This window comes from Aspergillus mulundensis (genome assembly GCF_003369625.1).
Source record: "Aspergillus mulundensis strain DSM 5745 chromosome Unknown scaffold_31, whole genome shotgun sequence".
NCBI classification, from domain to species: domain Eukaryota; kingdom Fungi; phylum Ascomycota; class Eurotiomycetes; order Eurotiales; family Aspergillaceae; genus Aspergillus; species Aspergillus mulundensis.
In genome coordinates this window covers 2,521-26,352 of record NW_020797919.1, presented here as the reverse complement: position 1 = coordinate 26,352, position 23,832 = coordinate 2,521, and the positions used below count along the sequence as shown (strand labels likewise).

At 50.3% G+C, this 23,832-nt stretch overlaps 10 protein-coding genes across 10 annotated transcripts; 6 read left to right on the top strand and 4 right to left on the bottom strand.

Annotated features, from left to right (window-relative positions):
• Window positions 1–270: 270 nt before the first annotated feature.
• DSM5745_11570 (uncharacterized protein) lies at window positions 271–2,397 on the bottom strand (the record flags this gene model as incomplete). The annotated part of the gene is made up of 3 exons (XM_026753586.1): window positions 271–1,140; window positions 1,199–1,807; window positions 2,299–2,397. The coding sequence occupies 3 exons, from the start codon at window positions 2,395–2,397 to the stop codon at window positions 271–273; spliced, it is 1,578 nt and encodes a 525-aa protein (XP_026597857.1).
• Window positions 2,398–2,746: 349 nt separating this feature from the next.
• On the top strand, window positions 2,747–4,654 carry DSM5745_11569 (putative amino acid transporter; the record flags this gene model as incomplete). The annotated part of the gene is made up of 6 exons (XM_026753585.1): window positions 2,747–3,625; window positions 3,673–3,832; window positions 3,889–3,900; window positions 3,947–4,151; window positions 4,208–4,566; window positions 4,623–4,654. 6 exons carry the CDS (start codon window positions 2,747–2,749, stop codon window positions 4,652–4,654), a joined length of 1,647 nt encoding a protein of 548 aa, XP_026597856.1.
• A 792-nt stretch (window positions 4,655–5,446) lies between these two features.
• On the top strand, window positions 5,447–7,784 carry DSM5745_11568 (uncharacterized protein; the record flags this gene model as incomplete). Its single annotated transcript, XM_026753584.1, has 7 exons — window positions 5,447–5,509; window positions 5,575–5,767; window positions 5,829–6,203; window positions 6,262–6,310; window positions 6,369–6,425; window positions 6,478–7,487; window positions 7,540–7,784. 7 exons carry the CDS (start codon window positions 5,447–5,449, stop codon window positions 7,782–7,784), a joined length of 1,992 nt encoding a protein of 663 aa, XP_026597855.1.
• A 757-nt stretch (window positions 7,785–8,541) lies between these two features.
• On the bottom strand, window positions 8,542–9,539 carry DSM5745_11567 (acetolactate synthase regulatory subunit; the record flags this gene model as incomplete). Its single annotated transcript, XM_026753583.1, has 2 exons — window positions 8,542–8,719; window positions 8,776–9,539. 2 exons carry the CDS (start codon window positions 9,537–9,539, stop codon window positions 8,542–8,544), a joined length of 942 nt encoding a protein of 313 aa, XP_026597854.1.
• Window positions 9,540–10,133: 594 nt separating this feature from the next.
• On the top strand, window positions 10,134–10,765 carry DSM5745_11566 (uncharacterized protein; the record flags this gene model as incomplete). The annotated part of the gene is made up of 3 exons (XM_026753582.1): window positions 10,134–10,332; window positions 10,415–10,494; window positions 10,562–10,765. The coding sequence occupies 3 exons, from the start codon at window positions 10,134–10,136 to the stop codon at window positions 10,763–10,765; spliced, it is 483 nt and encodes a 160-aa protein (XP_026597853.1).
• A 191-nt stretch (window positions 10,766–10,956) lies between these two features.
• On the top strand, window positions 10,957–12,129 carry DSM5745_11565 (KH domain-containing protein; the record flags this gene model as incomplete). Its single annotated transcript, XM_026753581.1, has 5 exons — window positions 10,957–11,009; window positions 11,056–11,233; window positions 11,281–11,489; window positions 11,540–12,050; window positions 12,106–12,129. 5 exons carry the CDS (start codon window positions 10,957–10,959, stop codon window positions 12,127–12,129), a joined length of 975 nt encoding a protein of 324 aa, XP_026597852.1.
• A 438-nt stretch (window positions 12,130–12,567) lies between these two features.
• DSM5745_11564 (putative RecQ family helicase RecQ) lies at window positions 12,568–14,411 on the bottom strand (the record flags this gene model as incomplete). The annotated part of the gene is made up of 4 exons (XM_026753580.1): window positions 12,568–13,983; window positions 14,063–14,097; window positions 14,159–14,277; window positions 14,332–14,411. The coding sequence occupies 4 exons, from the start codon at window positions 14,409–14,411 to the stop codon at window positions 12,568–12,570; spliced, it is 1,650 nt and encodes a 549-aa protein (XP_026597851.1).
• A 413-nt stretch (window positions 14,412–14,824) lies between these two features.
• Window positions 14,825–17,329, bottom strand: DSM5745_11563 (pentatricopeptide repeat protein; the record flags this gene model as incomplete). Its single annotated transcript, XM_026753579.1, has 1 exon — window positions 14,825–17,329. The coding sequence occupies one exon, from the start codon at window positions 17,327–17,329 to the stop codon at window positions 14,825–14,827; it is 2,505 nt and encodes an 834-aa protein (XP_026597850.1).
• Window positions 17,330–17,782: 453 nt separating this feature from the next.
• On the top strand, window positions 17,783–18,590 carry DSM5745_11562 (mitochondrial 37S ribosomal protein mS23; the record flags this gene model as incomplete). Its single annotated transcript, XM_026753578.1, has 2 exons — window positions 17,783–18,213; window positions 18,287–18,590. 2 exons carry the CDS (start codon window positions 17,783–17,785, stop codon window positions 18,588–18,590), a joined length of 735 nt encoding a protein of 244 aa, XP_026597849.1.
• Window positions 18,591–19,556: 966 nt separating this feature from the next.
• On the top strand, window positions 19,557–22,693 carry DSM5745_11561 (uncharacterized protein; the record flags this gene model as incomplete). Its single annotated transcript, XM_026753577.1, has 4 exons — window positions 19,557–19,972; window positions 20,058–20,169; window positions 20,222–20,571; window positions 20,626–22,693. 4 exons carry the CDS (start codon window positions 19,557–19,559, stop codon window positions 22,691–22,693), a joined length of 2,946 nt encoding a protein of 981 aa, XP_026597848.1.
• Between the last annotated feature and the right edge of the window lie 1,139 nt (window positions 22,694–23,832).

Here is a 23,832-nt window from a genome sequence, read left to right as displayed (position 1 = left end):
ATCTATACAATAAATTCATCCTCATGCGCATATACTAACTGTATCAACTCTTCCCATACAGCGCGACTTCTTGCCATTTCCTGCGTCCCAGATGTGACGATTTGCGGACTCATTCGAGCTGCGCAATAGGCATAGAGAGCATAGAGGTGCACATGCATTATTTATGTCTATTCTGAGTGGCTGTCTCCATATCAAAATACATAATTTACTCTACATCCGAAAGAACTATATAGCCTCCCTATCGAGGACTCTCCGATAACGGGCCTTCGGTCATAAATCATCACTGAGCATGTCAAAATCCTCTTTCCTACTGACATGCGAGCTTCGATCAATAGATGGACTTATCGGAAAGGACGTCTGACGTTGGTCTAAGTATGGCCGACCCTCGCACAGATCGATAAACTCCTGGTCATCTCCATGGTGATCAGTTGGTGAGGACTTTTGGCTAGGAGGAGGCGGAAAGCCGTTTGCGGACTCGGAATCCACATCAAGCATTTCGAGGTCTGTGTCTGGTCTTTCATGGCTGGCAAATGATAGTGGGACTGATGATGTGCATGTGTATGGCGATGTTAGGCTCATCTTGTCTTTAAAATGGGCTGGTAAGTTGCCTCTTAAGGCCAAATCCTCAAGAGGTTCTCCTGGAAATGGTGCTGGGTTAGTAGTATTCGAGTCTTCGAGGATCATGATTGAGTCATATTCGTCTCCACACTCTTCATAGTCGAAAATAAGATTGTGTTCGCTGCCGTCTGGGCAAATCTCCGAACTGAAGTCCAATCCGTAATCGGCATCGATGGGATCGTCGCCGATGTAGGCTGATTCCTCCGCCATTGTTTCAGAGAGGAGATTCTCATCCTGTGCCTTCTCGTCGCTGTCTGCGCCGGGCAATTGATTGGAAGAATGTTTCAGGTGCTTCGGGGTTGGTGCGCTATAGAGTCGTTTCTGGGCCATAGTCCAGAGCCTGGTCTTGATTATAGTCTTTAGGTTATTACTCCTCTGTGATATAGAAATGTGCGAGCTTGAGCTGAGTACTGATCCAGTGGAGGCAAGCTTGTCCTTGAGAGTTTGGTCATTGCTGTGTCCCACTAATGAGGTCAAGGATTTCGCGATTGACGGTATTAACCGTGACCGTTGGTTCATTGCCTGAATTGAGGAGTAAATACTGTCAGCTTGAGCCTTATGCTCTCGCCGTAGAGCTCACCTCACGATAGCCGAGCTTGAAAACTGAGGGCGCGATTCCGGATAGGCTTTGGAAGATGTCGTGTCTTGTTTGGCTCTTCCTGTGTCTTGCCACTCCAGACCCAAAAACCAGCGTCCTCAGTCCCTCTAGAAACAAGGTGCTAAGCTCTGAATAGGTGGAGATCTCGGGGCTTGTATGGGTAGGATATCCCCATCCTAGGTTCACTTCCTCCGTGTCGTTCTGGAGTAGCGAGTCGTGGGCCCTTTCCATGATTAGAATGTCGTTTGACAGATGGTATGTCCCAGAGCTACCCCCATCGTTGAACTCTGTTGTTGGTGTCAGATAGTTTCTTCGGCGTGGTTCAGTTTGTGAGCGCCGTTTCCGTTGTTTGTTGTAGTGACTATAATCCATGCGGACGTTGATGGAAGTTATACGGAAAGCCGATACGTCAGTAGGATGGACTGCGTCACTGGCATCTCTCAGAACCCTGGGTAATCTAGGGGTTGCCGCCCTCTGTTCTGGCCCAAGACGTTTCTGTATCCCAAACGAGAGAACGTATGCCGGTGTTGTCTGCTCGGACTCGTAGATGCAACTTTTGTAAAACACAGCCAGTTCTAGATCCGCCCACATCTGCAAATTGTCAGCTTGCTCAATAAATTGAGTCACAGCACACTCCAGGGCTACTAATTCGACAGAAATACCTTAGCCTTGCAAATAGAGTCCCCAAGTTGAGACACAAAACGTACGAAAACTGAGTGCAATTCGAAGATTGAAGCAATACAAACATGGAGCTTGATCTCAGGCGCTTGGGATACCCAAATATTGCCAGAGCTCAGTGCTTCTTTCAGGCGCCCCAGGTCGTGTATGTCTGGCCTCTCTGGAGGAAGCAACATCGACGCAGAAGCTCGTAAAAATAGCGTTAAATCTGAAACTGATGAAGAAAAGTTTATCTTCCCAAGATCTATAGAGTAACTCATGATATATGCTCTTTACAGATCGTAGCATACCGGTTTTGAAACAGGCCATTGTGTGTCGAAAAATTAGGGGAAATTCGGAGTTTTGCTGTACTGACTCGATGTGCTGACCAAATATATGTCCCAAATATATGTCCCAAGACTTACCCGGGAACCCCTCGCCAACGAAGAGATAGCCTTCTCTGCTTGCGAGTAGTTTCCAAGAGGCATAGGAGAATTATCTCGGAAAACGTGCTGAGCAGTCATTTTCGAGTTCTAACTCATTTTTGGGCGCTGTCGACTCGTCGAGATATTTCTAGGAACGTGCGTTTTAGGCGCTGTACCCTCGAGGATAAGTATCCCGTTGTAGCCATACGCTGAGCAGTACTAAATGTACATACTGAGACAGCTGCTTCCCAATTATAAAAATGCCATGCTGCCAATATCGTACATATTTGAGTTTGTGGAAGTGTGCGGAGTAGACTTGAAGCTGCGTATAGTTCTTAGATAAGCTTATCGATAAGCCTATCGATAAAACACTGTCACGTGCATACTGGCCACATTTGATGGAGCTCTTTCAGTAACATGATGGCTGTCAAGACTCTCAAAATCAGCAATGCGCGGTGATGAGAGACAACAACCTTTCCTGGCTGAAGCTGATGGACATGATAAGCTGGAATCACAGCGCCTTCTTTCAGATTTGTTGAACGAGGAGCACAATGATGCCGTTCTTCCCGATGAGCCGCCGTTGCGATCTACACCATTTCTACCTGCGGATGCAGGGCGTCGCCAGCCCCGGACACAGAACCGCGTGAGATTTGATATCGCTGAGGATACTGAGGATGAGGGACGTGTCAATGAGGACCATCGCGACTCTCAAGACGTACAGTGGCTGGACGAGGAGGACTACGTTGATAGGGGCCGCCCTGGGAGACATCATGCTGGGCAAAGAATACCCCTTTTAACGAACATCGAGGCACCCAGCGTTACCCTGGCCACGTCTGAGGAATTCTTCCCCGAGGAGCATCTCGAGGGCGCGAGGCCAAGGAGTGGGATGAAAATGGCGTTTATGAACATGGCGAACAGCATTATCGGGGCGGGAATCATCGGCCAACCTTACGCGCTGCGGCAATCGGGCATGGTGATGGGGATAATTCTTCTAGTCGCGCTCACTATCACCGTTGACTGGACTATCCGTCTGATAGTGGTCAATTCCAAGCTGAGCGGCGCGGATTCCTTCCAGGCAACGATGGAGCATTGTTTCGGAAAATCTGGCCTAATTGCCATCTCCGTGGCTCAATGGGCATTTGCGTTTGGTGGTATGATCGCCTTCTGCATTATTGTTGGGGATACCATACCCCACGTCTTAAGTTCCCTGTTTCCCTCTCTGCGAGAAATGTCGTTTCTTTGGCTCCTCACTGATAGGCGGGCCATAATTGTGCTCCTCGTTTTGGGTATCTCATACCCACTATCCTTATATCGGGATATTGCCAAGGTATGCTACCACTCATTACTCTGTTTCTGCTGCTGACTCTTGGGTAGTTAGCCAAAGCATCCACTTTGGCCTTGATAAGCATGGCCGTCATTGTTATTGCCGTTGTTACCCAAGGCTTCCGAGTCCCACACGAGTCTCGTGGTGACGTGAAAAGCCTGCTGTTGGTAAACACCGGCTTTTTTCAAGCTGTTGGAGTGATCTCATTCGGTAAGTCCAGTTGCAGTTCCCAACATCTTTTTGAACTATATACTAATAATTCTTAGCGTTTGTTTGTCGTACGTAGTGCTCCCCGGTCAGTACACCGCAGCTGACATTATCAAGACCATAATAGTCTCTTAATCTACGGTTCACTGAAGAAACCAACTCTGGATCGATTTGCCAAGGTTACCCATTACTCGACTGGGATATCGCTTCTTATGTGTCTGCTCATGGGTGTGTCCGGTTTCCTCTTTTTCGGTTCCGAGACGCAAGGCAATGTACTCAACAATTTCCCGTCTGATAACATTCTGATCAACGTAGCGCGGCTGTGAGTACTACATCTAATTGAAACTTCCGATCACCGGCGAACTAACGTGCATATAGTTGCTTTGGCCTGAACATGCTTACTACATTACCGCTAGAGGCGTTTGTTTGCCGAGAGGTTATGACGACCTACTACTTCCCCGACGAGTCTTTCAACATGAATCGACACCTGATCTTCTCAACTGCCTTGGTGCTAACATCCGTAGCCATGGCGTTAATAACCTGCGACTTGGGTGCCGTGTTTGAATTAATCGGAGCGACAAGCGCAGCTTCGTTGGCATATATCTTCCCCCCTCTGTGCTATATCAAGCTGAGCAACGGCTCTCGCAAAGCGAAAATCCCTGCATATGTGTGCATCGTCTTCGGAGTAACAGTCATGGGGGTTAGCCTTCTACAGGCGATCGGGAAAATGATAAAGAGTACGTCTTCTCCATCAATCGTCTTGGAAGACGTAGCTGACAGATGGCGGCCACAGACGAAGGTGGTACAGCGACTTGCAGTACTTAAATCTCCAGCGTTGCCTTGCCTGTATACTTACATACATTAGATCACGGCTAACTGGTTGCAAATAATTGTACATATAGACATGTGCTGCGAGCTAATACCAACCTCAATACCATTTGTTGCTCTTCTAACTTTCAGTGTACTGACCATAACCAAGCGAAACCAGAAGACTAACAGAAGAACAACGGTCTGCATAATAACCTGCACTGAGAAAGTATAGCCACTGAAAAGCCAAACGCCGACCACCAAATATTTGCTCGTCTGCATTGTTGCGTTTGCGTCCACGGGTCTCAGTACGACCCGGTTGGGATCCATCTTTCCTTTTTGGGATCCATCTTTCCTTTTTCCAACTCTCTTCGCCTCTACACTCCCACCACATTTTCAGTCAACCCTGTATCACCTTTTGTTCCAGAGGAGCTTTGTTTTCGGCATCTAGGATTTATTTTTCACGCGCAACTTCCAGGGTACTTCTTCCAGAGGGCCGGCCCCCTATCTATCGGTCCACACTTCCAGAGTGAGGTGCGGTCTAACACATGCCCTATGAGAGAAGAAGTGAACTTTTGGACTAACAATATTTAGGCCATAGGTGCCATAGGGGGCTTTCCTTTCCGTTCTTTCCTCCAAACCTGCATCGATTGTCTCAAACTGAAAGAATCCTTTTCCCACCGTTATAACACGTCCCCTCTCCCTACCCAGTCAACCACCCGTACTATGGACACAGACCCTTCTACACTCACTGCAACCTTGTGTTTACCTCAGCCTCTTATTCAGTCTCCGTGCATTCCGGCGTACAATATGGACGAAGCAGCAGCAGCAGCAGCAGCCGCAGTAGCGGAGTGCAAGAGGAAGTTGCAAGAGGTACATTCATCCCCGCCTTTCAACAAATAACCTCCAATGACTAACCCTGAGTTCGGGAATTAAAGATAGACTTAGGAACAGTTCGCAGGGAGAAAATCTCAACAGGCAGCGAGAACATCTCAACAGGCGGTCACATTTCCAGAGAAGCTAGTCTGCATTATAAGCAACATCTTGAGTTATCTAGGAGATCTAACGTGCGGGGCTCAGAAGAGCAACAACTTGCTGAAAAAAACAAGCCTCTGCTAGAAGCCTGGGCTAGTAAGATCTCTACTGGTTATTTGATGTTCACTCGCCGGGCTAACTCTGGGCTAAGGTATAGGCGAGAAAACAGACGACACCGAAGATTTAGAACATCTTGACCCCCTTCTAGATGGCCAGCTCCACCGTCTGAAGCTCCTGGATGAATTACGGGGAGGTAGTGCACATGGCCAACGACTTCCAGACAGAAGCCAGGGACATTACACACCCGTTTTTCATGATGGAGAGATACAGAACCCAAGTGCTTCAAATCGAGCTGCGAACAGGGTGTTTTCTGCACCTGCAACTCATTCGAACGGATACCCTGGCAAATCGACGAAGCACAAACTCAAGGCTCAGTCCCGCAGGGCACAGGATCCGGCGCTTGATAGGAATAACACTGTCAACAGCGCCTACAACCAATCGTTTCCGGCTCCAGCGAACCCACCCGGTCGCAGTAAGGGATTGACCTCTGAGACACTTACTGTGAGAAGGCTAATGAAAACATTATTAAGGTGCGCACACTGCTCCAAATCCTAAAGTCAAAACCAGACGACCTCCGCTGTAAGTAGCAACGGTTTTTTTTTCTGGTTCAAACTGTCTATTCTGACACTGGAAGCAGAAGTTATTCGGGGGTATGCGATCCCGCAGAGTTTCTTAAGGCGGCTGATGATTTGACGTGGGTTTCCGAACATTCTCTATCTTCGGCAAGATGTCGCTAACAGTAACAGACGCGGAGGGGAGCAGAGTTTATTTACCCAGACGACGAAGGCTCAGGTTCAACCGAAAGCGGCTGACCGTGGTGCTGAGAGTTCTTGTCTAGCTCCAAGGTCGCCAAATGTTGGAAAACCGCAAGACCGGAAAGACATCACTCGCCTCACAGCTCCTACAATTCCTGAGGACGAAACTGGTCCTGAGAACCCAGTCGGTACGCTTGTCGACTTCGACTGTGCAATGGACTCCGGGCCTGCGCCAAGCCCAGCCCTACAAGAATTGGAAGGGTTGGACTTTACGCAATCTTCGGAGCTACAAAGTACTCAATCGTCTCCTCTGGAAATCGACACTGTTTCCATGGACGAGATCCTTGCTAAAGAGATCGAGAAAGTATACAAGCTCATTGAATGCACACCTTTGTCTGATAAAAATCTATCAGCACTGATTGCATTGAAGGAGAAATTGGAGACTTGTCTCCAAAAGCTTCGAGTCCCACAAAGAGACACAGTTCAGGGTCAGCAGCTTCTTACTTCTCCAGGTCTGGAACCTGAACAGTCGAAAACCATTGCCCCGACGAAGGTACCTGAGGCTGTTTCACCTGTCGTTGAAAGCACCCCGACCCATAGCCGGAATACATCATACTCTAGGGCTAGCACATCCCCGTGTCAATCACGCTTGAATGCGCAAGCAAGAAAGTTCACACCGAACGCGAATCCGTTTTCGAAGTACCGCTCGCCTTGTCATTCTACTTCTGATTCGTCTGTAAGCCTTCAGCGCAGACCTAGTGATGAGGTCACCGCACCCGAGTCGGAAAGCGTTTTGAGTGATGGTACTGCCGTACCTGCTATCGCGGATACCCCCTTACCGGAGCCGCACAGCCCTGTCCTTAATCTCATTTACAGCAACCCTCTGCTATATGGCCCATTTCATCTATACGGTGACCATCTACTCCCTGGGCAACAACGGTTAACACCGCCCTCTGCAGTAGCACCTACATACTCTGGGACAGCTGACTCAATCTATGCTCGTGAGTGCTCAATGTATTGTTCGATGGCGACACTGCTAATATGTTTGAGCAGCCAAAGCCTCTAAGCAATCAACTCCTACTTTCGCTAAACCCCCGCCTACGAAACCAGTCAAGATTGTGGATCCTAAAACCTTAGTCTCGAAATCTCCAAACTGTGCTTCGCCGGCGCAGAGCGCAGAACCAGCAAAGGACGGCCTGACACTTCAACCCAGAAAAACAAAACAGAAGAAGCCCCAACAGATTTCTCTGCAGGAGTCTATGTATGCGCCGCGCTACACAGATCCAAAATGGCTTTGAGCACCGTTTGCTTTGGAATGGTTTTGCTTTCCAGCATCCTCCCAGCTGGATTTATGACGAGAGCGGCATCGTTGTGATGACCACTTATTAACGTCTCTTTCTTTTTCCGTTAGTTCAACTTGTTATCTTCTTTCCCTATGTTGTTTTACTTAATGTTCACATGCGCTTCTTTGTTTCGAATGCTAAAATAATAATCATTTCGCAAATAATATACGTTACTCGCCATGACCCTTAATATCCTGCTCTTTTCTTGCCGGTTTCCAGTTTTATTACGTCTGCTTTATTCCATCTGGAAAAGGCTCGACTCTATGGAAATCTTATTTGTGATGCAAACCATCATATCGATGGTGCGCCGGGCTTGGGTTTTTTGAGGGTTTGAACTACTTCAGCAAGCGATGGCATACTATTCGAGTAGTACTCCTGTATCTCGGAAGTAGTGAAAAGCACTTGCAAGACATAATCGAAGCAAACGCCCTCCTCTCTACACATTGCATGGCAGCATATTACATATCGAACTGGTAGGTTCTCTGGTATACTTAAGCACTAGAGGCCGAGGATTCCTTGAAGTCAATGCTTGAGGTCAATAGTAACAATTCGCAAGTAGAGAATGCTAGCGTCTAACGGTGACAAAAGAAATACAGCGGGCTGCAGAGTACAAGTCGAAAAAATTGGCTGGACTAAGGAAATGCACGATATTACAAGAATTAATTCAAAAAAGAGGAACTTCGCTTTTGAATTGCAGTACTGGGCGTTAATTTTAACCGGGTGGGAGGGTGCTGGCGTCGACCACGTCCGCAGCATCCTTCTCGAGCTCCTCGTTGGCCTCAAAAAGAGGAGATCGAGGCAGAGCCATGAGACCGGTTCGGGTGGACTCGAGGATACCGAAGGGAGATATGAGTTTCATGAAGGAGTCGATACGGTTTGGCTTGGCGGAACTACAATCTCGGTCAGTATGGCGTACAGCTGAAATGAGCGGGGAAGGGAGACTGACAGTTCAACAATGCAGTTATTAGTGCTGATATCCAACACCTTGCCACCGAACTGGTGAGTTAATCGTGTGATGGCATCCAAATGCTCGTGCTTGTGTCTCAGAGCCTGGCTGCTAGGCAAGTTGCGGGGATGGAATTCCTCCTTTCTCTTGGAGACCTTGTTCTCGCCGCCCTTCTCCTTCTGTGCCTCGATGGATTCAACGGGGGTAGTGATCTCGCGGTGGTGCTGTAGCAGCTCCTCAAAGAACTCAGGACCCAGGATGCTGACCTTGGCCAAGAGCAGCTCACGCTGAACAAGCGCAGAGTCCGTGTAGTCGAGAACAGCCCAGACGGGAACGAGATCGTCCAGCTGGCGGCGGGCCTGCTCGACAACGCCGTCCTGACCCTGCAGCACGATAGTCATGCGCGACAAGTCCTCCACCTCAGTGTTGCAGACAACCAGACTGTCAATGTTAAATCCGCGCGCGGCCAGGATCCCCGAGACACGGGAAAGCACACCGGGCTCGTTCTGTACCAGACAGTTCAGCACATGGCGTTTGGGCGGGTTCGTCGGGCGAACGGGGGTCTCGTAGAGGATGGAGGAGACGGCGGTGGGGGCATCCCATTGCTGAGAGAGGTCCGCTACGGGGAGAGTGAGCGGGGAGCGGCGGTGCAGGGACTTGTAGGCCAATGCTGAGGTTGAGCTGGAGGAGGCCCTGGTGGAAGTGGTGAAGGCGGACCGAATCGCTAGACGAGAGGTGCGGCTGGCCACCGATAGGAAGGACATTGACGCTGTCTTGGACAGCATCTGGGGTTGCCGGAAAGCCATGATCTCCCCGGATTGGAAGAGACAGGCGGGTAAATCACGGTGCAGGCGGTTTTGTTTGAGGAATCGCAGCGTTGATAGACTTTCGCATTTCCTTTTATCTGGGTCCGGTCACGGGTCCGACCTCGGGGAGCTGACTCATTCTCCGCCATCCGGAGTCTGACTGGCTCTCCGTCCGGAGAATACCGCTAACCTTGTCAAGACTAGTGGGCACTTTAAGTCTATAGACATGTGACCTGGAGTCTTAAGCTTCCTTGGTGCAAATGCATTGACAGCACGGCAACTCTACTCGGTCAATAAAGCAGGAACTCGGGAATCTTATCCTTGTTGCAGTTAAACCTTTGAGTGACTTATATCCCTTCAATCTCTCAGTCGGCTTTTATTGCAACAAAGAACCCCGGTCCAGCCCTCTCGCAGATTTACGCTAGTCCGGATCGTCTTTACTCCACCGCCAAACTAAACTTCTTGCAAAATACTCTAGTAGTCTACAGCCACAGGCTACACGCTCACTTTGTACTCAATTCCACCTCAGATCCCGATTCCGCGATAGCTACTATGGCTGACGACGATCGCCGTCCGAAACGCTCCCGCTTCGATCAAACCACCCCGGAGCCTCGTCGACAGTCGCGTTTCGACCGTCGTTCTCGGTCTCCTTCTTCGCGACAATCTGAAGCCACTCGAACTCGCAGCCCGCTCAGCCGTGAGCCTCGGAGCCCGGGTGCGGGCAGCAAAGCAGACCCAGCGGCTGCAGCTGGTGCGTCTTGATTGTCCTTTGATCTGAAGATATACAGTAAAAAACTTATACAGTAAAAAACTTATTAACCGCGAAATACCAGCCGCCGCCGCCGCCAAAATCAACGCCCAGTTGCAAGCTAAGAAAGGAATCCAACATGTCGATGTGCCTCCAATTCGCGCCGTTAGTTCGCCTTCCCTCACATACATTCCTCCGGCGTCGCGCATGGGCTGACAATGGTTGATCACAGACTTCCAGCCCATCCCAATCTGCCACCCCCACTGGTGGGGATGCAAAATTGAACGCGGAGATCTATGTTGCGGATGGGGACTACATCAAGGACATCGAGATTAATGACTTGCGCAATCGCTACACACTGACCAAAGGATCTACCCAGAAGATGGTAATTACTCCTGCTGCGCCCGCTGATCTTCCAGGCGCCTTTGCCCTCTAACCTTACTCGTCTCTGCTATGATCGTGAAGAAGCTTACCCAGTCCATCCATAGCATCTATCCCCTCGTTTGCATCTGCTGACCTCCAATGCGTGATATTTAGATTAAAGATGAAACTGGCGCCGGTACGCCTTCATCCCATGTTATACCAATTTTTTGACTCAAGAAGGAAGCTCATAAATTTACTTTCAAGATGTTACCACGCGAGGAAACTACTATCCCGACAAAAGCATGGCCACCGCAGCGGTACGTGAGCCCTAACACTTCTATATTACTGCTGCCGTCTAACTAGTGTTACTGGTCTGCAGAACCCACCGTTGTACCTCCACGTGACGAGCACGTCCAAAGAAGGACTTGAAAAGGCCGTTGAATTGATTGATGATCTCATGAAGAAAGAGTTACCCAATCTAGTGGATGAACGACGATTCCGCCGCCGTGAACCGGAAGTTGAGCGGGATGAGTTCGGTCGCGTACGCTCATCATTCCATTAAATCGTTAATTTGCTAACAGTCCATAGCGCAAATGGCCCGAGGAAAAGATTCCCGTCGGCCTGGAACCAATTCCTGGGTTCAACCTTCGTGCGCAAGTCGTCGGACAAGGCGGCATGTACGTGAAGCACATTCAGCAGCAGACGAGATGCAAGGTTCAAATCAAAGGTCGTGGGTCCGGCTTCATGGAGCCAAGCACCGGCAGGGAAAGTGACGATGCTATGTATCTGCACGTTGCGTGAGTATCGTCTCAAATTTAATTGAACCCCAAAACTGACAATCTTATAGTGGCCCCGACGCCAACGATGTCCAGCGCGCAAAAGCGCTATGCGAGGACTTACTGAACAATGTTCGCGAAAAGTACCAGGAACATAAAGAAAACCCACATCAGCACGGTGGCTACGGCGGCGGCTATGGAGGGAATCGCGGGAGCCGTCACGACAACTACGGAGTAGGCTACGGCGGCGGCTACGGAAGCCAGCACCAACACCAGCAATCGCCTGCCCCCGCGACAGCTAGCCCATCAGGCCAAGGAACTCCCGGAGCAACAAGCGCCGCGGACTACAGTGCGCAGTACGCCCAGTATTACGGATCCGACCCGTATGCCGCCTACGGTGGGTACCAGAACTACGTTGCCTACTACCAATATTATCAGCAAGCTGCGCAGCAGCAGCAGCAGCAGTCGCAGTCGCAGAGCCCTGCTCCTCCCCCTCCTCCTCCAGCATCTGAGGCCCCCCCGCCACCTCCCCCGGGGTCAGGGTCTCCCCCACCACCTCCTCCCGGCGGCAGCTACAGCGCCGTATGTATATCCCCTCTTGCTTTGTCTAACCACCAACTAACCTTGTCTGTCATAGGTTCCACCACCTCCAGGGCTCTGATCATCGTTTACTGAAGCCAGCCGTCTTGGATATTGAAATCGTTGAACACGTGGTTCATGCTCGCCGAATTTATTCCCTCGATATTCGAACGTTTTTAGATGAGCCTTGTAAGGCTTAATCAAGCTTTGCAGTTTGTATTCTACAATCAGCCACAACTAATTGGTCGGTGACCTGAAAAAAGGGAAAGGTAGTTGTGCAGAACATTATATGGCATTGCAAAGTGGCTTTCCTCTTTGCAAGAGTTCATCTGAAAACGCTGATGATCTATCAGGTCCAGTGTAAAATATTCTATTCCTGACAAAGGTCCGTCGTCCAGTAAGCCTGTTATGACGCCTGATTCCAAGCCTTGGCTCCTTAGCCTAACCCGTACGTAATGCAAACAATAAACAAGGTGGAGTGGAAATGTTGACAAGACACCTCCTATAATTCTTAACCGTTTCAGCGCGCCAGTTCAGGAAACATCCGATCCAGCGGAAACATCGCGTCAAGCCAGCCCGCTTGAGCAAAGTTATTGAGCTCCTCTTCAGACGCCATTTTCGCTTTGCGCGCGTTCAGCCCGTCCGTACCCTCTTTGCAGAAATCGCAGGCATAGTTGCAAGGAGATAAGGGCATGGCGACGCTTGGGAAGCTGTTACCATCAGAAGATTCAATTTCGTCTTTTGGGATCTGCGAGCCCATTTTCTCCAATTCGAGATCACCAAAGAACTCCTTGATGACTTCATGCCGGCAGCGTGTAGTAGTCTCACAATACTGTACTACTTTTTCAAAGCTCTGCTTGCGCGCGTAAAGATTTGTCAGGCGCAATACTTTCTCTCGGTTGAGGCCTGCATTTCGACCACCTGAGCTATTGTTCGCATTTTCAATGTCCCGACGTAAGTGGTTCAGAACGCGCTCTCTTTCTTGGGGGCTATAATATACTATTGACGCTGCAGCGCGGCCGTCGCGGCCTGCACGCCCGGATTCCTGAACGAAGCCTTCGAATGTGCGTGGAGGACTCCAATGGACAACGAACCGAACTTCCGGGTTGTCGATACCCATGCCAAACGCGGTTGTTGCGACGATGATGTAGAAGCTTGGCAGCTTTGCTTGATGTTCCTGTTGCTGTAGTTGTTTCTGGGGCATGATCCATTCATTTTGAACCCTGGCCCTGTCGGCCGCGGCGAGACCGGCGTGATATGCCACTGCGCGGATGCGGTTATCGCATTGACGTAAGACGTTTGCAAGTCTCTCTGCTGCTGCTCGAGTAGCTACGTAGACTATGCCGGATATTGGGGGCACTTTCGAAGCCGCGTCAATACCTAATCGAGCCTCGCGCCGGCCTTGGATAGACTGAAGCCATGAGACAAGGTCATGGACTTGAAACGCCTCCGGTTCGGAAGGATCTGGAGCGAACTCTTGCATGAACCGAATTTCGTAATGAATGTTGGGCCGGGCCGAGGGAGTGCTGAAGAGTTTAAGTTGGGATGAGTTTAGGCCCAGCATGCTGATGATGTCCTCACAAACCCGCGGAGTGGCTGTCGCTGTAAGGGCACTGATCGGCACTGGTGGGTTTGTTAGAAAATCCCTGAACCAGGAGAGATCCTTGTATGCTGGACGAAAATCATGGCCCCATTCACTGATACAGTGGGCTTCATCAATGGCAATGCGCACAAGCTCTCGTTGGCTATGCATTATTTGCAAACTCCGTCGGAGTGTGTTATTTTGGCAAGACTCGGGGGTGACATAGAGAAGTCGTATTCTAGGGTGTCCCGACAAAAGGTCTTCAACTATCAATCGTCTTTCAGCCAAGGGAATTGTGGAATTTATGGTGGCTACCGGAACACCCAATGCTTGAAGTGCGTTGACTTGATCAGTCTAGAAAAGCGTCAACTCGTTTCGGCAGTCAAGAATATACAGAAACGAGGGACCATTGAAGCACTTGATCTGAACTCACCATCAAAGACAGCAGAGGGCATACAACCACAGTCACTATTTAAAGGGTTTAGTGCTGGTTCGAGATTGAGCTATCTGTCAAAGGAATAACACCAACCTCCATGAGTAGTCATGGCCGGTAGCTGGTAGCATAAGCTCTTTCCGAAGGAGGTCGAGGCCTGGAGAAAAACATCGTGGCCCTCAACCACGGCGGTGATCACTTCTCGCTGAAGGGGACTGAAGTTCGATCAGCTTCAGAGCCACGCCAGTGTGGGCTATAGAGAGGCTTACCGGAATGACTTCTTCTGAAACACACGGTGAAGGTAGAAATCTAGATCAACCTTCCGGCGGTGCAGAGTGTTGTGCAACATCACTTCAGCATGTTTACAGATGCAACGCACAGCTATGCAAGTTCGAAGGGACTTGTTGGATATCTCTGCGGTAGACGCAATCGAACCGCGATAGATCGTACCTAATAGAGGATCCGATCATCAATTCGAGGTAAACTGAGCGAATATAGAAGTGAGCGAGGAATGAGGAAGGTCCACTATGAACCGTGGTTGCCCAACACTCTTCAACGCGATGCCAACGCGATGCCAACGCGATGCATACGCGGTGTCACGTGAGCTTAATCGATTTGCAGTGCAGCGCCAGAGGATTCGAAGCGTATTTTATGTCTAATAATGCCAAATATATTACATCGCTAAAATACAAGTTATCCTGGGACAGCAAGATGTGTCCGCACGGATGAGGCTCGACGGCAAGCCTATAATGTACACAGATGTTATTCCTTCCCAAAATCCACACGGCGACGGGCCCTGTTCATTTGGTACTCCAGTTCCTCCTTGACGGCCAGTACATCCAGTCCCCTACGTTTCTCAGGCTGCCATACACCCTCCATGCGAAGCCAGACCTCCATGATATCGTCGGGCCCGCAGCAGGCGCCAAATGCACGTAGGATGATGATGATCATTCGACGGCCTAAAAAAACTCCGTTCTCAATTCGGTACTCCAGCCATTTGACGGTTTCTTCTTCGCGTGGGCGTGGCTGGGCTGGGCCTGTCTGTAGGTAGAAATCAACATCCAAATCCGGTCTATATAGGTCATCATCCCCATATATACTTGGTTGGGGTTCTTCTTGCCCATATACACTTGATTGGCGTTCTTCTTGCCCATATACACTTGATTGGCGTTCTTCTTGCCCATACACACTTGGTTGGTGTTCTTCTTGCCCTTGAGATGCCTCCGTTGTAGCGAAAGGCAAGGGCATATATAGCTCAGTGGAACTGCTCATCAACACACTGGGGGTTGCAGTGCCATCGTCTCTCAACGGGTTATGCCAGACATAATTTGGCGGCAAAGCAAATGATTGGTGCTGGGTTCTAATCTTGGACTCATAGAGATCCCGGAGATAGGCTCGCCAAACCATTCGCAGTTTTGCCACCGTCCAGCCTCTGTTGCGTCGGCCATGGCGGGCAAACCCTTCGAAAAGCAGCAGAAAGATCAGGCCGCGTGGCGGTACAGCAAAGGTCTTTTCCATATCCATTAGGACCGATTCGAACGCATTCAAATCCCCAGATTTGTGCGCATGATGAGCCAAAAGTATATGAAAAGTTCGCGTATCGGGGCCTGTCGGAAGGGCTTCTTGAAGGGCACTGTGATGTTGTGGGAGTTTGCTTTTCAGAGACGCTGACGCCTGAAAAACACGACCGGTCTTCTTGGAGAATTTCCGGTAAGCGACCAGATCTGCCGTGAGACCTTGTCGCGCAATTCGCGTCTCGGATCGAGTCTGCAATAGGCGCTGGTATACTTGCATCGCGGACCCAGGTTCACCAGCATTGAGAAGGGAGGTCATAAGACAGTTCATCACCGCGGTGTCAACAAGCTCTCCGGTATTAATATACTCATCAAAAGCCCGACAGACGCCATCAGCGTCCCCAATTACTCCCCGATAGAATATATTGCTGATCTTTCCCATGCGATCAAACTGTATCTTCCTCTTCGCCATTTCTTCGACGAAGCGCTCGGCGACTGAGTATTGGCCTGCTTTGATCGCTGTAGTGAATAAAATCGTGAAAACCGCGCTGTCTGATCGAATTCCCGCTAAATGCTCCATCTGATTCCATACACCGATTGCCCGTATCAAGCCACCTTTAGTAACCGCGTTGCCTGAGGATCGACCTGCTAGATAGATAGCAGAGGACCAAAGCGACCGTGACATCGAATAGTTTGCAGCCAACATATCTTCCACCAGAGCTAGATAACGTCGGGAATCGATCCAACGGCAATCCGGTGGATTGGCGAACCTACGCAGAAGCAGCCCGCGAGAGCGCCGTGAGAGATGCTTCACCCCGGGAGACGGAAGTTCCCTGTAAAGCGAGAATAGGAAATGATTCGACTTTGATTTGTCTGCAATGTGTTCCTCAAATTGTCGGACAGTGCTAAAATTCACAGAGCTTTGCGAGTTATCGAATCTCGGTGGAAATGGGTCGAAAGCGGCAGCAGCAAGAGTTGCCTCTTCCCATCCTTTATCTCCCAGCAATTCCTTAAAGACCTCGGCTGTATCATGGTATAGTCTTTTTGCAGCGCTCTTGTAGCTTTCGGTCCTGTCTGCAAGTCGAACGGGGTTTTCCTCGTTGCTCACTTCGTGGTCTGTGGCGCGACTTGTAACATGCTTCCGATCCTCGTGAGAAGCAATGTTGTGAGGTGATGGTTCAAGACTCGTATGTTCGTGCTGTAGCCGCCGTGACGCAGAATTGGGATCGCTCGGACGGTTTAGTCTCGCATAGTTGACGGGTGTCGCGTGCGAAGATTGCGGTGTCGATGAATCGTTTATCCGATTATCTTCGGAATCAGGAACTTCCACCCGCTGTGCGACCGTGGAAGTAAAGATCCTTTGTGTCTTTGGTCGGCGTAATCCAAAGCTTTCAATTCGGTTTATAAACTTCGGTAGATGTTTGGCCGGAGCCAGCCTGCGGCCTCTCCCCAAGGCCCTGTTCCCCGCGGATCCCCACGAGGTCTTCGCTGATGTTGTGCTAATCCCCCTGCTTCGAGGGGAGTGTTCGTGACAGTAGCCAGCTACCACCAAGGAGCGGATAAATATGTCCGCTACAGACGTCGCGACCGGTCGGGCACGAGGAGAGGAGCCGATTCGCCGGACGGAAGCATTTGAGAGGAAAGATGCCTGATGACGCATAGGCTCAGGGTCGGAGGGTAAGCCCCTACTCGATCCCTGCGCAGGTAGTGATCGCAGGTGTGGTGGGCTCTGGGACTTATTGGGCTGAGGCATGGGATGGCAGACATTGTGGTCTCGATTCAGCCATGCATAACCCAAATAAGTCTGGAGAGACTTGTATATTGAGCAGAGAGTGGAGGAGGACGTAAAATTGAGTATTCAAGGGCGGCGCAAAGAGACACAGGTGTTCTCAGCGTGGAATTGCAGTTGAGTCCTCTTGGTCGCTGTCTGGGTTCAATATTTGAGCAGATGCGCTTTTCTGGACGGAGCGGAGTCTGCGCTCGGGCCAATCGGAGCCGTCCATTGCCAATCCATCTTTTCCTCATCAAGCCGCCAGCTCCTCGTCGAACACGGCTCCTCCAACAAGCGATCATTCAACCTTGCTTCACCTCCGGAGCTCACTGCACGAAGCCGCTCTCCCGGAGAATTGCTAATAGTCATTCAATCGCCGCTTACGATCCTCGCTAGCGTCACCCACCACAGCATAGCAGCTGCCGCCTATTGACGATGGGGAAATTCAACCTCACAGCACTCCGCGTGCGGAAAACCGCAATCGACTCATTCGCCGCTGGGAAGAAAGGTTCTGTCCCTCAATGGGCTGATATTGTTGGCGATATTCCCCCTGCCCAGATTCTCGTGCGCGACCGACCTCAGCAGCACCAACTTGTACGGCAACGCCTGAAGACCTTGCCGGGAAACTCACGGCCTTCGGCCGTGTTTTCGGTCCAACAGAAGCGCGTGAAGCCAAAGAAAGCCAGCCGCATGTTTTTGCCCGTTGAGATCAAGTACGAGGAGGATCACCTGCGCAAAAAGTTCTTCAGTGACCATCCTTGGGAACTGGCAAGACCTAGAATTCTTGTTGAGGTTTCTGGAAAGGACTTTGAGAACTATGACTGGAGCAGGATGCAGCAGCCGGGCAAGAAGCTGGATGGCGAGAGGTACGTATTGGTCCCCTGGAGATATCCTCCTAGCTAGGTTATCGGTACTGGTGGCTAACATCCAATATCCTAGTGTCGTACAACGACAGTTGTGGCTCCTGCATAACATTCCCAACATGACAGAGAGTCGTGCTTACGACATCGCGCGCCGCGAATTCTACCGACTCCGTCTACAAGAAGACATTGAGCGTCGAGTAGCTGCCGAGGAGGCGGAGGCTACAGGTGCGGTCTTCGGGCCTACTCGCCTGGAGATTGGCATGGAACTTGAGAACCAGCAGTTCGAGGCCTGGAAGTCATGGGCGAAGACGGAAGCACAGATTGTCGACTCTGCGTTAGCAGAGGACGGTCCTCATGGTGCACGCGAGAGCCTCCCTTGATTGGGTTGGTTTCTCCAGTCGGCTCTGGACTGGGAGGAAGTAGTTTATATTATGGCTCATGTATATTACTGCACTCTGTTTGCTTGTCTTTTCCGCTCTTGTACACCTCCCGGCGAGTCGATTTACGTGATGGGGAGCTGCATTTGTTTCGATATCCATTTAGAATGCGCAAAAAAAACCTGAAAATATAACAACTTAAATTATTATATTTAAGAACAAGATCAACCAAGATCCATTCTGAAGTGTATCAAATTGGGCTTTGTTGGACTGTATGACCAGGCCAGTCGCTGTTATCATCGGAGACGCGAACATCGGAGACACGAACTTGGGGTTCTCCGGCCGTTTCACCTCAACCTCAACCTCAATTTGTCCCGCCTAATTTTGCGGGCACAGGAACACATGGTCTTTGCAGCGGTATTGCTCAGGTTTAATGCTATTTATATCATCTTTCGTCTTTCAGACGAGGCCGCAAATCCAGGCAGTATCTCGCTAACCGCCTAGACCGTTCCTACCCTATGAGACAGACCCATCGCGGTTGAGAACCACACGCAGGGACTCCCAAGTCTTCGACATATACAGCCTGTCAGTTTTCGTCTCAGTCTGCAACTGTCCGATTACTATATTTTATACCCCTTTGCTCCCCACCGATCAAGTCAGACGAGCCACGGTCTATTCCAAGTTTGTCCAACACAACGGACGGTCTCGGCCCCGGCTTTGTTTCGCGCTTTGAACAAACTCGATCCTTCGTTCGTCTACGCTGCTCTCGATTTCTCGCTCTTCTCTATCCTTACGCTCTCTCGTCCGGGGTTATTGCTAGTATCCCAATACTCCGTTGTCGAACATGCTCGGTTCCGGCCCAGACATTCGCTGCGGAGATCTCCAGGCTGTTTGATTGATTGTCCGAGGGGTCAAGACTGAATGCATGCGTTGAGTGGATGAATCGCCGCCGCTCTCTTCCATTTCACCATGATTTCTACCATGGTTCGCCCGGAGGATACTCTGAGAATGCCTCACTCATACCGAGATCTCGAAGAGGAAGATGCCAGTCGACATAACCCGGAATCAGCGGCGCCCTCATCTTCATCGTCATCTAATACTGAAGGGTCAACCAAGAGTGAGGATGAAGCCACATTGGTCAACGAGTCTATCGGGGATAGAAGCAACAAATCTGCAAAGTCGCGTGAACCGCTTACCCCGGAGGAAACAATCCAGCTTGCGCGCCGAGCGGTAGAGAATGGGATTCAAGAAACGAAACGCTCCTTGGCAGGAAGTGAGGCAGTTGGTGATGTGGTCAAGCCGAAGTTGACCATCGATTTGGGTCACTCAAACATTAGTCGCATCCCGGAGCCCGTTGTGGATGCTATCAAGGATGAAGTGGAACGGTATGCAGCAAAACAGCGCCTCCCGAGCCTCAGTCGCATAGAAATCATTGAAACTTCTTCTAACATGAAGCTGACCCCGCCGTAGACTCTCGTTATCGAACAATCAGCTGGTGCATATACCCTACCGGTTTGCAGAGTGCGCTCATCTTCGTTATCTTAATGTCAGAGCCAACAACTTCCGTGAATTTCCTAGAGGAGTACGTCCTGTTTGCTCGATCTCTTATCTTAAGCTTTCTGACATTCGTTCAGGTGATTAAACTGCCACTACTCGAGATATTGGATTTGAGCCGCAACAAGATAAGCCAACTTCCGGAAGAAATTAAAAAGTTGACATCTCTCCGAGTCCTGTCGGTGATGCAGAACCGTCTTGACGACCTACCACTTGGTGTGTCAGATATGAACAAACTTCAGATCCTCAAAGTAGCCGGAAATCCTCTGCGACATCCGCTCCGCAAAGCAATAGAAACATCTGAGCTTGAGATTGCGTCTTCGACAATGAGTGATAACGAGAAGGAAGTTGCTTTAACAGCTGAATTAAAAAGATATCTCAAGACGCGGCAGCCTGCTACCCCTAACGACTTTGAAAAAAGCAACGAAAGGTATACTTAGCAACTTTAGCTGGTTTGAGACTTGAGCTGATTTTGACCGCATAGTGACGGAGTCTTGGACACTCCGAAGCCTGTCAAAAGGGGGGTGAGCAGTCGCTTCCCAGTTATCCCGAGCACCGGCGACAGCACTGATCCCAAGTCCCCGTCATTAACCCGGCCGCCTCCCATTCCCCTCAAGTCCCATTACCGCATTGCTTCTGGACATGGCGGTGCCTTGCATGGCCTCCAGCGACCCGGACCCATCCCGGGGGCTAACGAGCGGAACCGAAGCAATAGCGAGGGCATTATACAAGCCTCCTTTGCCACACGATCTAAGCGCATGGGAGTCGTCAGTCGGAAAAATACCGACTTGGGCACGTTGGATGAGATGCGACCGTACCGAAATAGCCATCTCCGTGGACTCAGTTATGGCTCTATCCTTCGGACAAGGCCATCCATCAGCAATTCATCTAGTCCTAGCAGTCCAAGGGAGCGCAGGAGACCCAGAGATGGATTCGTGAATCGGATGTCGAGCCTGCCAGAGCACAAGGGCGAATGGGAAACTGGTGACCCTATTATAAGAAGTGCTAAAGGAATTCTCTTCGCCCTTTTCCAAGTCCAGTCTCATGTCTATGCGCTGATCAATGTCATAAAACGGGATGACCACCGTCGAAACAGCCTCGAAATTGTCTTCTATAATGCTTCTACGCATGTGGATAGACTTAACGAAGCTCTTGAAATTGCAGAAAAGTCACGGGCAGACGATGCAGAGCCCATGCGAGCCTCATATGAGGCGGTCAAAAGGGAATGCGAGACGTGTATCATGGCGTATTCTCATGTTGGAACCCAGCTACGCAACAGTCTTGACAGAATCGTTGCCAACGGCGACTCGCGCTATATTCGTTCGCTGATGCTTATGATATTCGGTAGCGTGGTTGAGCTTCGCAACGCTTGTGCTTGCTTGGAAGTGCCCGTTGGGTCTCGACCGAAGCCTACCGCAAGACCCCCAGTTCCTGAGATCAGCAGAGAGTCCGCGGACTCTGACAGGTTCCATGGTCCAACTGTTACCCCAACGCGTGGTAGAGAGCCGTCGTTCTCGACCCGTCGGCTCCGTAGCGATACAACAATTCTACATCCACAAATCGGCATGAATGGGCCATTACCAGCCTCAGCGACATTCCAGTCCGCCGTTAGCTCTCCGGGCTTTGCTTCGACTCCGTTTAGCTATGGGGCGCGAAGCCGGTCAAGCAGTCGGTCAAATCATATCAATACCTCTATACCTTCGTCTCTTGCTACCCCTCGGTCAGGCGAGTCGTTCCCCCCAATGCCCACCTCGGTCGTACCTAGAATCAACCCCTTGACGGGCTTAGACGAGATAGAAGAGGAGCGAATCTTCGAAAAGATCTTCTATCAGCTCACCGCTGCATATACAGCTGCTCTTCAAGCATTACCTGTTGCCCGCCGCCACTTCACAAGAAACCTTGAGGTCGCGGAGCAGAATCGAGAATTTGAAGACATTCAAATGCTCTGGAACAATCTCATTCGCCGCTGCCGAGTATGCTTGGAGGTATCCGAAGCTCTCGGGCTTCGTCTGTCCAATATGAAAATCAAGGAGCCAGGCGGCGGGATGCGAAACCAGCGCGAGTTTTGGCAACTCTGCAAAGCCTTTATGCAGTCTTTTGTCGAGTTAGTAACGGATATGCGCGAAGTGCGGAGCATGCATCTACTCCCATCTGAAGTGATCGTGATCCTTCGACCGGTCCAAAAGTCTAGCAGAGAAGCAGGTCGCTTGATTGAGGCTTCTCCATGGTCATATCTTGCAGACATGGCCCCCGGGAATGCTCCTCCGGCCATATACGGGCCCCCTTTGCCGTCTCAAAGTTCACATCATCAGCAGCAGCAGCATCATCATCATCATCACCAACATCACCATCAGCTCAACACAAGTCTTTCGCCTTCTATTGCCCTTCCGGCAACGCCCCTTAGCGCTGCTCTTGGGCCAGCAGCACAGGCGACCGTACCTTCCACACCCGCAAGTGCATACAGCGACAAGTTCTTCGAGGGTGACGTCTTCCAGCGAGCCGACTCCTTGCTGTCAATGCCAAACCAGGCACCGTTCTTCTCACGACGATGACCCGCTCATGTGTAACGCCAACCCCGCGCTTTCCGTGGCTTAGCCGTTACGCAGTCGGGATCATCTTCGCATGTGCCCTCCTCAACCTCAATTTTCCCTCGTCAGAGAGTGGGTGGGAAGAGAGGGATGTGAGCACAACCCGAAATTCTCCGTACTTTGTCCATCGACCCGCTGTATTGGGAGTAGGGCTGCCTTTGGCAGCACCGAAGAGTCGAAGACAGGCCAGGCCCTCTCCAGCTCCTAATCCTAAGCACCGCACTCGGAGTCCTGCATAAAACATATTTCCCGATTAGAGTGAGCGCAGACGCACGGTCCTCGTGCTTTCGCTTCTCGTCTTTCAGGTAGATCCGCGGAACACCAGGACACCACTAGTCCACTACTGGGCGCTTATGCTTATCGGGTCCTTCCCGCTAGTCTAATCTATTTACTCTGTAGAAGTGGCTGTGATAGACCTGGCTAGACCATACAAATTTGCCATTTTTCCTTGTTATTTGAGGGCTCGTGAACTATGAACATGTGTATTTGTACATTTACGTACGAGCACTAGCGGCATGGACCGTGTTTTATTTGCTTGCTTTGATTCTCTAAGTCTTTTTTTGATTGCGACATCGGGTGGAGTCTCAGGACGGTGTGCAAAAGGAATGTTAAATGTGCATGGCGTAAGAGGTTAGGCAGTATATTCGGACTGTTCGGGGCATGTATTAAGATTTTTTTGTATGTTTACTTACTTTTGATTAGCATGTTCACCTTATGTTCTTGTTCAAGTCAAATGTACTATCATATGTACGGAATGCATTGGATGATAAACGAAACAAACAGCAAAAACCAGAGAGGATCTCATGGAAATGAAGTCACGGAGTGAATCACCTAGTGGGAAGCCAGGAGTCTCGCCTCACAGCCGTCCATTCTTAAATCCTCCAGTCGGCTTGCAAGAATTCTCGAGTCGAGACCGAGTTCGAGTTCGTCTCATCCCTGCCATGTACGTACATGCAATGCGGCGTGTGCGGGTAAGTTGCAACTGGATACAGCAGCAGCAGGAAGAGGGAAAAAAGGACAAAAGTACGATAGCAAACGGCCAGAAAAGTGAGTTTGCTCCATACAGACGGACTACTACTGACTAGTAAGAAAGCCGCCTGCCT